General features: G+C 59.9%; 1 protein-coding gene across 1 annotated transcript; it reads right to left on the bottom strand.

Annotated features, from left to right (window-relative positions):
* Positions 1–20: 20 nt before the first annotated feature.
* MPEG1 (macrophage expressed 1) lies at positions 21–3,059 on the bottom strand (the record flags this gene model as incomplete). The annotated part of the gene is made up of 1 exon (XM_084207949.1): positions 21–3,059. The coding sequence occupies one exon, from the start codon at positions 3,057–3,059 to the stop codon at positions 903–905; it is 2,157 nt and encodes a 718-aa protein (XP_084064075.1). The 3' UTR covers positions 21–902.
* Between the last annotated feature and the right edge of the window lie 7,521 nt (positions 3,060–10,580).

The raw sequence follows: 10,580 nt of genomic DNA, 5'->3' as shown, positions 1-10,580 counted from the left end.
CCCGGGGTGACTGGGCCTTGGAGAGCCCAGGTGGAAGGCGGGGGCTAGGAATGAGAGAGTCTGTGGGGTCCCTTCATTCCAGACCAGGGGTTCATGGGGCCTCTCAGAGCCACCTGTGCCGGGTGCTGGGGGTTCCCTGGCCCTCTGTGCTGGTGGGAGGGGGGTCCATCCTGCTGTGCATCGTTCTGTTGTCGTTGCTGTTTTTCCTCTCCGTGGCCTGGAGGGTCCGTCACCCCCGCGGCCACCCCGTGGAGGGGCTGGGGGTCAATAAAGCGGATGGCAGGGGACTCTGGCGGTCCCTGCACGGCCTGGCCTCTCCGTTGTCTTCTGTCAGTCATCTGTGTGGCCAGGGGCACTGTGGGCAGGGCCAGGCACCCCGAGTCCCCCTGATGTCCCTTTGCACCCATCTGTGCCCAGCCGCCCTCAGCGTGGGGTGTTATCTTCTACCTCAAGGGAGAAACCCTCTTTCCCCAGGCACACGCCCCTGTTTGGGTGGCTCTCAGCGGTGTGATTTCTCCTCCACTGCACGCCCTGGGTTTTCCCCAGTGCAGACAAAGCCTGTCTGGAGCTATGCAAAACCCTCTGGGCGAGAGGGGGGAGGGTTCCCCACCTCCGCGGTGCCAGCCCGATGGCTCTTACTGTGAGTAAGTCTTTCCACAACGTGACTTTTTTTCCGTTTTTTAATGCTCTGTTGACTACACGATGAGTTGCTGGCTGAAATAAAACTGCTCCGTGCCTCTCTGCATGCGTGTGTATATCTATCCCGATAGATATACATGGAGACGGGGGTTGCAGCTTGCAGCATGCAGGATTTGGGAGATAGCCCTCCCCGGGGTCCCTCCGCTCCCTCCTTTTCCCGTGGGTTTGGGGATTCCCCGTGGGCCACAAGGGGAGGGGGCCACTCAGGGCACCGTCCCCTCCATCTCCTGCTGGTATCCCTCGCCCACACTCAGCACCGTGCTGTGCTCGGGGCTGGCGGGGGCCGGGCTGTCCCCTGTGCCCAGCTCGCGGTACCCCTTGGCCCTGTAGCGCCGGTGGCCGTACCAGGCTGTCCCCAGGCCGGTGGCCAGCCCTGCCAGCACGGCCACGGTGACTCCAGCCACCTCTCCCCCGGACAGCCCCCGGCCCCCGACCATTTCGGCCGCGTGCTGCGCCTCTTCCGGCCGTGCCAGCCGCCACACGTGGCTCTGGCCGTCCCTCACCCAGGTGCTGTCCCCGTCCCGCACCAGCAGCGTGTCCACGGCCGGCAGGTTGGCGGGGGGCCGGGTGAAGGGGGGCAGGCGGGCGGGCGGCAGCGAGCCCCCGGTGAGGAGCCCGGCCTGCACACAGAACTGCACCTGGCAGCTGTCGCTGATGAGTGCCAGGTGCTGGCTGAAGCCCGGGGGACAGCCCTTGGCGTGGGCGTCCTCAGCCGTGCCCCGGTGCTGCCCAGCCAGGGGGTTCCCTGCCTGGCAGCTGAAGAAGCCCCCGAAGGGCACCGCGTACTCGGCCCCCGCCTCGTAATCCTGGCTCACGCACACTCTGAGCTCGCCGAAGAGCTTCAGTGGGAAGAACCCCGAGGGACAGGACGGGGCTCCGGTGATGGGGTTGGGGCTGTGGGTGCTGAACAGCCCCCCGAAGAGGTACCCCGAGTTTGGAGCCACCGGCCCGCTCGCGGCGCACCAGTAGGCGCTGAATTGCACCCGGGAGAGCCAGAAAACATCCTGGCACTTGCGGTGGCAGAAGATGCCCAGGGTGCACTTGTTGTGGCACTCCAGGTGGCTGTGACCCTCCTCCCGCTCCTGCACACCCAGCAGCACCGGGGTGTAGGCGGCGGGGCAGGAGAAGGCCCCGGTGAGGGGGTTCCTCTGCTCCAGCGCCCGGCACAGCGTGCCGGTGTCGGGACCGCCCAGGCCCACGCACTCCTGGAAGACTCCCCCGAAGGTGAAGTTGGCCATGGTGCCCTCGCAGGAGCCGTCGTCGGTGTTGGCGTGGAAGTTGAAGTTGGGCGAGGAGGCGTCGGTGCAGCCCGGGGCGGTGTTGAAGGTGTAGTAGCGGCGGATGGCAAGCTCCACGTGCCGGGCCACCCTCCGCACCGTGGGCACCGGCAGCTCCGGCAGCGCGCTCGGCTTGATGAAGTAGTACAGGGGCAGCCCTGAGCGGTCCAGGGCCACCAGCTGGTTTTGAATCCCCTCCTGCCACGTCTTCAGGGTGATGCCTGGGTAAAAGGGGGTCCCACCGATGCTCTCCACCCTGGAGTTGGTGCGGTTGTCCAGGTACTGCTTGGTGAAGCCCGAGCTGGCATCCAGGGATTCTTTGGTTCCCACATTGACGATGCTGTGGAAGGCCACGCCAGCTGAAGCGGTGACGGTGCTCCGTGTGGCCCAGCTGTCCTTCAGGAAGGTAGCCTTGATCTGGTCCTCCTGCATCAAGGTGGCTCCTGCATCCACGGAGGTGATGGTGTGGGTGCCGTAGTTGAGCACCAGCACCTCGGCCAGGAAATCGGCCATCTGGGTCTGGTTGTTCTCCAGGTGGCTGGCGATGGTCAGCAGCTGCTTCTTGAAGGCCTTGTCCAGGGCCGCCTCGGGGTCGATCTTGGCGGTGTAAACCAGGTTCCTGACTTGCACCCGGGTAGTGACAGCCTTGTCTCTCACCTGGTGGGTCTTGGTGCGGTGGAAGTCGCTGGAGAATTTGCCGTTGATGGAGGAGAAGAGGGACAGCTCCAGGTTGATGGAGGCAGAGGTGATGCTCTGGTAATCCTTCCAGGACTCGATGATCTCGGAGTTGATGTCCAGGTTGCTCTGCTTGCGGGGGATGGTGAAGATCTCGTCTGGGATGAGGTAAGATCCATCTTCTGTGGTCTTGCACTGTGAGTAGCCCAGGTTGATGACTCTGCCCATATCCAAATTCCTGAGGTTATCCCAGCCCCCCCCCGGCAGAACTTCCAGACGTGAGAGCTTCAAGGTCTTGCTGCACACCCCAAATCCTGAAGAGGACGAGAGTTCCTGGGGCTGCTCAGCCCCTGTCACCCATGCCAGCAGTGCCCAGGTGAGCCAGGCCCCCCAGAGCCCCCAGCCCATGGCTGAGTCGGTGCTGGCCCCTCACCGGTTGGAGCGGAGGGACCGGAGCTGGGAAAACGAGCTGGCTGAGGGAATTGACAAAAGGGAAAGGAGAAGTAAGAACTGAGGCATGTGAGAAATGACAGAGGGGAAATTGAGACCAGGGGGTGGGGAGCAGGAAGGTGTCTGTCCCTCCCTCTGCCCCACCAGGGACTCTGCAGCCTCCTCTGCCCCAGTCCTGTCCTTCCCCCAGGGTCTGCAGTGTCATCAGCCGGGGACAGCTTCTCCTGCTCGAGAATGCTGAGCCACAGGTCTGAGGACACTGATCCAGCTCCACCCAGCTAGTGCCTGGCTGGGCTTCAGATTCAGCAGCATGGGGCAGGTGGTGCAAGTTTTGGGGAATAAGCAGTTAAGGAAGTTTCTGCTGTGAAAACGGTGACTCTTTCCATATAGACAGATTCACTTCCCCTGGTTTTGCTCCTGAGTTCCTCTTTGCAGGACACTTCTGCCTGGGAGGAGGCTGAAGTGACAGCTGTGATGGAGGCATAGGGACCTTAGGTGCCTGTGTTTTTTGGGCAGGATAATGCCAGGAGTGGGGGGTGAAGAGATAACAGGAACACCATTGGGGATGTGTCGGGGAACATGAAACAGGAAAGCCTTACAAATATGATTGCCTGGCAAAAGATTTCAAGAATATAGAAACTATAAGTGAGACTGAAATGAAAGCAAGCTTTGAGATCCCTTAGTTACTGAACAACTGGAAAACAATGGTATGGCTGGCTGAAGGTAATCCCCTTTTGATGAAACAATACCCTCTGCTTGCAGACAGGTCCAAGGGTCAGAGCAGACCCTGCCAGCTTGGCAGAAGGGGTCCAAAGAGTAGTTTTTAGGGTTTAAAATGTAACACAGTATGGAAATGTAATGATTCTTATAGGCTGAATGTAAATGCTATAGGATTTGTACTAGATTGGTTAGTGAGAATTAGAATATTCAGCACAGAAGAAGATTTATTGTATTGTAACGGGAACCTTGCTCTCTTACCCTCCTACCCTCTTACTCTCTTAGGCTCTTGCCGTCTCATCCTCTCATCCTCTCTCTCATCCTCTCTACCTCTCTCTTCTCTGGCGCCTGCTCCGAGCTGTGGCTGGCAGCTCCCAGCAGGACCCTGCACCCAGGCTCTTTGCAATAAGCCCCAAGTTCCACGCCCTGGCTGCAGAGATCTCTCGTCTCCGCCCATCCTGACCGTCCTACCCCTGGACGCTCCTACAGGGATGTTCTTGCTGGCTCCAGCCCCTGGAGTAGCTGGAAAACCCTTGTGCAGGGATTCTCATCTGCACAAGGATGTGCAGGCTGTGTGGTCCCCTCACCTAAAACCTGCCCACCTTGCCGTGGAGGCAGTGCAATGTTACAGTTTTTCCCCAACATTTTGAGGTGGTGCTCCGAATTAACCAAGTCCTGCCTGACTTCCAGTGGTGAGATTCCCATCAGTCCCATGGCATCTCTCCTGGGCAGAGCAGCTGGCCAGAGGTCCCTCCTAGCAGTGTGACCAGCAAAAACCCCACAGCCGAGGGTGACCAGGGTTTTGGGGATGGAGAGTTTAATGGCATCAGCTGGCAGCTGGGCCATTCAATTGATGCAAAAGGAAATCCAAGATTTCTCCAGAGGGACTGTTTTTCCTGGGTATGTGTTAATAGAGACAGCTTTTTACCATCAAGTGAGTGAGGTTTGGGGCTGTGTTTCCAGTTCACTCTTTAAATTTCCAGGCTTTATTTCAGCTCCCCTGGCTGGGCCAGATGTGCAGGAGCAGTGCAAGGGCCAGAGCTGCTGGGTGGCTCTGGCAGCACAGATTCCATCATGGCCCAGCTGTCTCTGAGAAGGCCTAGGGAAGGGATCAGACATCTCCTGGAATGAGGAGTCCTCTGCCTGGAGTGGAGGGGGAATGTGGTGGGGCCTGAGGGGGAAGATGAGACACCATCCCTGGGGACACTTCCTGTGCCATGGGGCAGCTGCCAGGTGTGGGACAGGAGCTGGGGGGACTCCAATACTTTGGGGGGGGCTGCCCTGCCCTCGATTTTCCCTCCTTTTTTGAGGATATGTTCATGTGCTTCTTATGGAAGCACTGAGCTGTTGTCCCGGGCACTTGGACTTGTTTTGTGTCTTCTCTGGGGGTGAGGAAAAAGAGAAGTGTGTGAGTCTGCGAGGTGATGGTGTCATTTGGGGCACCCCAATGTCTGTGGGGGGAGCTGGTGAGTGGGGAATGAGGGGGAAACAGGTGGGATTCCCCCCAAAAAAGGGAGGTTATAGCCCCAAAATGCCTGAAAATTCATTTATGTGTTGAACAGCAGAAAGTGTAAAGAGTCTCATATACATACATACATACATACGTACATATAGACATACATATATACATATATATAACGCTATTTATTGCAAGATAAATCTGCTATGTTATAGATCGGATTTCAGACTGTAAAGAATTCTGAGTATGGATCCATAGGGCTTGAAAACAAAAGTACAACGTTTTATGTATATAAATGAAACAATAAAGGGCTTGAAAAAGTTAGACAAGATTATCTGTATGAAGGACCTAGAAACAGCTCTGTGTATGAGGAGTTCTTTCTCCCTGCTCCCGCTGGAACACCCGAAATCCGGGATCTGGGATTCGCTGAAATTGGGATTTATTGGCACCCCTAAAACAGATGCGCATGCACGGTGGCCGCGGAACCCTCAGTGCTGCCGCCTTGTGGACACATTCGGTACTGCAGCTGCGAGCGCGCCGGGCGCTTCCCGCGGCTCCGCCGGCACCGGGACCGAGACCTGGGGCTGGGCCGGGACCGGGACATGGAGCTGGGCCGGGACAACGACGGGGACTGGCCGTGCGAGGCCGGGGGGCCCTGGACCGGGGCCGCTCCCGGCAGGAACCGCGGTCGATGCTCCGGGAGCGCAGGCGCGGAGCCGGGAGCGGCGGGGCCGGGCTCGGAGGTGAGTGGGGAACAGGGACGGCCCCGAGCGGGGAACGGGGACAGCCCCGAGCGGGCGGCGGGGACGGGCCGGAGTGACCGGGGGAAATGAAGGTAGTCGGTGTCCCGATGAATGGATCCGAGTTGCCGGGGAGGGCTCGGTGTGGCAGGGGAAGGCTCGAGGTTCGAGGGGAGGGCTCTGTGTGCCGGCGGAGGGAAAGCTGGTTAAAGGATAAAGATACAGAGGAACAAGTGTTGTAAACCCCCCTCACTCTCTGACAGAGCAAACCTTCCAGTAATCCCAGTACATCTCTCTGAGAGACTCTGGGATCATAAGGTCTTCCAGGAAAGCAAAACAAGCACAGAGACGATGGAATAGGCTGCTGGTTAATAATGATTTGATGGGTGTAGGAATGATTCTTGTATGTTTGACGCTCCCCTTTTAAATCCTGGTATGATTTAAAAATTATTCCTTTAACAAATGATCTAAATTTGAGAATTTAAATTTGAGGGGAAATGGTGCAAAATAAATGCATGGAGAGATCATGGAATCCCAAAATGATTTGAGTGGGAAGGGATCTTTTAGGATCACCTCATTCCATCCCCTGCCATTCCATCCACAGCCCAGGGTGCTCCAAGCCCCATCCAGCCTGGCCTTGGACACTTCCAGGGATGGGGCAGCCACGATTTCTCAGGGTTGATGGGCACAGGAGGAGATTTCCAGCAGGAGCTGAGGCGTTTCCTTTGCTCTGCCAGCCCCAGCAGGGCTGTGGGGGGCAGAGGATGTGGCAGCAGGAGCTTTGCCCACTGCCTCGGGGGAGGCTCTGCTGTCCCAGCCCCGCAGAGCAAACGTTTGTGGTTTAACATCCCGTTCAAAGGAGCTGCCAAGGCAGGAACGGGGCTGGGCCGCGGAGCAGGGATGGGGCCGGGCACAGGGTGACATCCAGAGGGTGCCACCAGTCCGTCCCTGCTGCCCAGGCTGGGGATGAGCAGGCTGGTGACTGTCCCTGTGTTTGCTCTGCAGGATAAGGACACCAACCCTGGTGAGGAGGAAGATGAGGAGGTGTGGGAGGATGGAGACAGTGGCCACCAAAGGCTGGGGAGAGCCCAGGTCCAGGTAGGAGATGCTGCCTTCCAAGGAGAGAGACTTGTCTGTCCTGTTGGAATTTGGGGCCTGGGGCCAATGGAACAAAGGGCTTGATGACATTTTCTTACTCGATTCTCATTTGTCTTAGGAGGTATTTGTGGTATTTAGGGAGCTTGCTCTGGGTTTGAAGGAATGTGATCCCTGGGGCAGAAATCCCTGCACAGCTTCTGTGTCCCCCCATGGCTCATCTGAACAGTCCATGGGCTGGACCTCCTTGTTTCCTCCTTCTCCAGGCTCTGGATGAAGTCCTTCCTTTCCCAAAGGAGGGGAAAGCCAGCAGGATGTGAACCAGAGGTGGTGCTTTAGGAAAGCCCCTCCAGCCTGGGAAGGTGCTTTTGGCTCCAGACACGTTGCCAGGGCCCAGGAGCAGCAGGACCTGTGCTGTTCCCAGCAGGTAAGGCAGAGGTGCCTTTCCTTCCTTCCTTCCCTGCTGCTCTTTGGCTTTTTGAGGGGTCTCTGGGAATTGGGCTCATCCCAGCTTCTCTTCCAGAGCTGGAAGAACAGCCCACAGTGCTGTTTGAGACCTCCCTGACTGGAATTGGGGCCAACTGGGCACTTTCCTCTTTTCCTGTAGGATGTGGGCCGTGACATTAATTGGCTCCAACAGGGCCCAAGATCACTCTGGGGTCTGTGGCAGGGACAATTCCCAAAGCCAGACAGGGAACGGGACCTTCACCCACACTCCCAAAAAGCTGAGAAGGAAAACAACCTGCCTGCAGCTGGCTGCAGCTCCTGGAGCTCTGGAGTTTCTGGCACACTCAGGGACATGGGATAATGCCAGAATAATTCAAACCTTGGGAATAATGGAATTAATACCACCCCTTGAGCTCATCGGCCACTGGCTGCAGATGGCTGTGGAAGTGATGGAGGCATTCAGGGAATGCTGATTGTTTTTCTCTTGCTTTGGCAATCTGGTCAGCAAAAATACTAATTGAGCTCTTCCAGCAGGGAAACATTTAAGCAAGAGGTCCTGAAAAGAATTGGGGTTTCTGATTTTAAGTCTCCAACTTAAAATCCTCTTTGGATTGTCACTGGTTCAATTTTCATGGACTGGTCACCGTGGCCAGGAGTGCCCAGTCCTGCTGGAATGCACTGGACCAGGATGTCATTTTCATTTTATGCTGGTAAAGACCCTCTGGGTGACCCCCAGTGACTGGAAGGACCAGCCTGGGCTCCCAGGGCACTAATTCCAGGGGTTCTGTTTTTGGGAATAGCACAGGACCCTTTCCCTTGCCCACAGGAGCAGCCAGTGCCTTCCTTAGTCCACAAATCCCCAGGACTGACCACAGAGGAAATAACAGGAATGTGGAAATCCCCCACGCTGGGAGTTTGTGGTGCTCTGTATAACTTTTGGATTTATAATGTTAAAGGGGGGTGTGGAATGGCTTCTCTTCTTTTTATTGTCATCGTTGTCACTGCTTTTGTTGCTATCACTGTTATATGCTGTCATCAATATTAAATTATTATATTTGTCTTGGTTTCCATTATTAAAGTGTTCTGAGCTGGATTTTTGTCTCTGGTCTCTTCCCCATCTCACGTGGGGTGAGGGAGCTGCTGCTGGGCCCCAGCTGGGTCTGCCCATGGCCTGGGACACTTCTGGGGGCTCCAAACGCCACGGACTGGAGCAGTTTTGGGGCTCACAGAGAGACACCCAGTGTGCGTTTTGGGGGTGCTAAATCAGGCTCTGAGCTTAAAAGCAGGGACTAAATGGAGCATTTTGGAGTCCCGAGAGCAGGCTCCTCCGGCCAGAGCTGGGGCTCAGGAACAGGGACTAAATGCTGTGTTTGCAGGGCTTGAGGAGGAGACCAAGTGCTGACTGTTGGGGCTCACCAAGAGAAGCCGAAGTGCAGCGTTTTGTTGGACTTGAACGAAAGGCCAAACGCCGCGTTTTGGTGCTCCAGGCGGGCTTTGGGCCAGGGCGAGTCCGTGTCTCTGGGCTCCGAGTCGTGCCTCGGGCACAGCCCAAAGCCGGGCTCCCCCGGCCGCAGCAGAGCTCCGAGGCAGCGGCCGAGCGCCGCGGGTGGGGCTGGCGGCGGAGCCCCGGGGCCGCGTTCGGGGCTCAGCGCGGGCGGCCGGGAGGGGTTCGGGGCTCGGAGCGGAGCCCGGCCCGGCGCGTCGGGCAGAGCGCGGCATCCCGGGGGCTGCTCGGGTCCGGCCCGGCCTGGCTCCCCGCGGCCGCGGCGGGGCCGTGCCCGGAGCCCCGGCGGGTCGCGGCAGCGCCGGGCTCGGCCCCAGCGCCTGTCCCGGAGCGGCTCCTGCCGGTCCCGGTGCCAGCCCCAAGCCCGCCTTAGTGCTGCGGGGCCGGGACCCGCAGCCCGCCCGGCGGGGGAGAGGCGGCACCGCCCGGACCCCCAGAGACACCGGCAGGAGCCGGAGCCGAATCTCCGGTCCCGGAGCCGCTCGCAGCCCCGGCCCGGCCCAGGGGAGAGGGGCGGGGCCGGCAGCGATGGTCCCGCCGCCATCCCGGGGAGGGCGGGGCCCCGGCGCTCTGGGGCGGTCCCGGGTTCAGGGGCAGTCCCGGGCTCTGGGGCGGTCCCGGGCTCAGGGGCGGTCCCGGAGGCGGCTCCAGCGGCGGGGCCCGGCCCGCCTCAGGTGCGCGGGGCCCCAGCGCACCTGAGGTGATTTAAAGCCCCGAAATCGCTGCGGCGCTATTTGCTCACCCAGAGCTCGGGGAGGTTGCTGCCGGACCGGACTCTCCCGGCGGGGGTAGGGGTAGGGCGCCCTCCGGAGGAGGGGGTCCCTGGGAGGGGGGCGGGGCGGGCCCCCTCTGGAGGAGGGGGCACTCCCCCTCCAGTCCCAGCCCCCTCCTCCGGACGGGGGCCCGGGGGGAGGGAGGGGGGGCGAAGCAGAGGGGGGGGGGGGGTCACGTCACTCTGCAGCGTGAACGCACATAAAGACCACCAGACAGACAAACGGCCCCTCCCGTTCTGTCCTCCCCACCCGCCCCACCTCCCTCCCCCCGGCCCCGGTCCGGAGGAGGGAGTCCCGGGGAGGGGGCCGGGCCGAGCCGAGCCCTGTCCGGAGGAGGGGGTACGGAGGAGGGGGCTGGGACTGGAGCGGGGGAAGTGCCCCCTCCCCCTCCCAGGGACCTCTTCCTCCGGAGGGGGCCCTATCCCCACCCCCACCCCTCCCCCCCAACCCCCACCACCCTGTGACACCCTCCTGAGGAGGGGGCCCTGCCCAAATCCCCCCCGCCCCCCAAACCCCCCCTCCCCGGGGACCCCCAGTGTGACGTAGGGACAGCCGAACCCCGGCGCTGTCGGGCGCTGTATTGGACCGGAATGGGGGCACCCGCCGAACGGGTCCGGCCCCGTGTGGGGGCTCCAGGGACACCGAGGGGCGCCGGCTCCAGCCCTCTGAGCTTTATTCTCCGGCGCCCCGAGCCCCGCGGCTGCGGGGGAAAGAGGGACAGGGGGACAAAGGGGGTGGTCGGGG

The sequence above is a fragment of the Fringilla coelebs genome, assembly GCF_963513975.1.
Source record: "Fringilla coelebs genome assembly, chromosome: 6".
NCBI classification, from domain to species: Eukaryota; Metazoa; Chordata; class Aves; order Passeriformes; family Fringillidae; genus Fringilla; species Fringilla coelebs.
Note: the sequence above shows the minus strand (reverse complement) of the source record. Positions and strands in the feature narration are given on the sequence as shown.